At 46.3% G+C, this 201-nt stretch overlaps 1 protein-coding gene across 1 annotated transcript in view; it reads right to left on the bottom strand.

Annotated features, from left to right (window-relative positions):
- Window positions 1-201, bottom strand: part of LOC119590718 (suppressor of fused homolog) — a gene marked incomplete in the record, with an annotated part of 11,345 nt that overhangs the window by 6,876 nt on the left and 4,268 nt on the right. The window contains 1 exon segment of the mRNA XM_037939407.1: window positions 13-178. Within this exon segment, the coding sequence (XP_037795335.1) occupies window positions 13-178 (166 nt within the window).

Here is a 201-nt window from a genome sequence, read left to right as displayed (position 1 = left end):
TAGGGTACTAACCAGGCTCGAGGCTTCATCTTCTGTCCAGGCTAATCTAGCAGATACTCCTGACAAATTTGAGCCTTCATTCTCAATGCCATTCTCCACTTCTTCAGCAACAGATGGGTCAAGTTCATAGATGCTTTCACCTCTCCTCATATCCGTCAGCATCCAGGGACCACCAGCACTAAGTAATACAGAGAAGTGCAT

This window comes from Penaeus monodon, chromosome 27 (genome assembly GCF_015228065.2).
Source record: "Penaeus monodon isolate SGIC_2016 chromosome 27, NSTDA_Pmon_1, whole genome shotgun sequence".
In the NCBI taxonomy this organism is placed as follows: domain Eukaryota; kingdom Metazoa; phylum Arthropoda; class Malacostraca; order Decapoda; family Penaeidae; genus Penaeus; species Penaeus monodon.
Note: the sequence above shows the minus strand (reverse complement) of the source record. Positions and strands in the feature narration are given on the sequence as shown.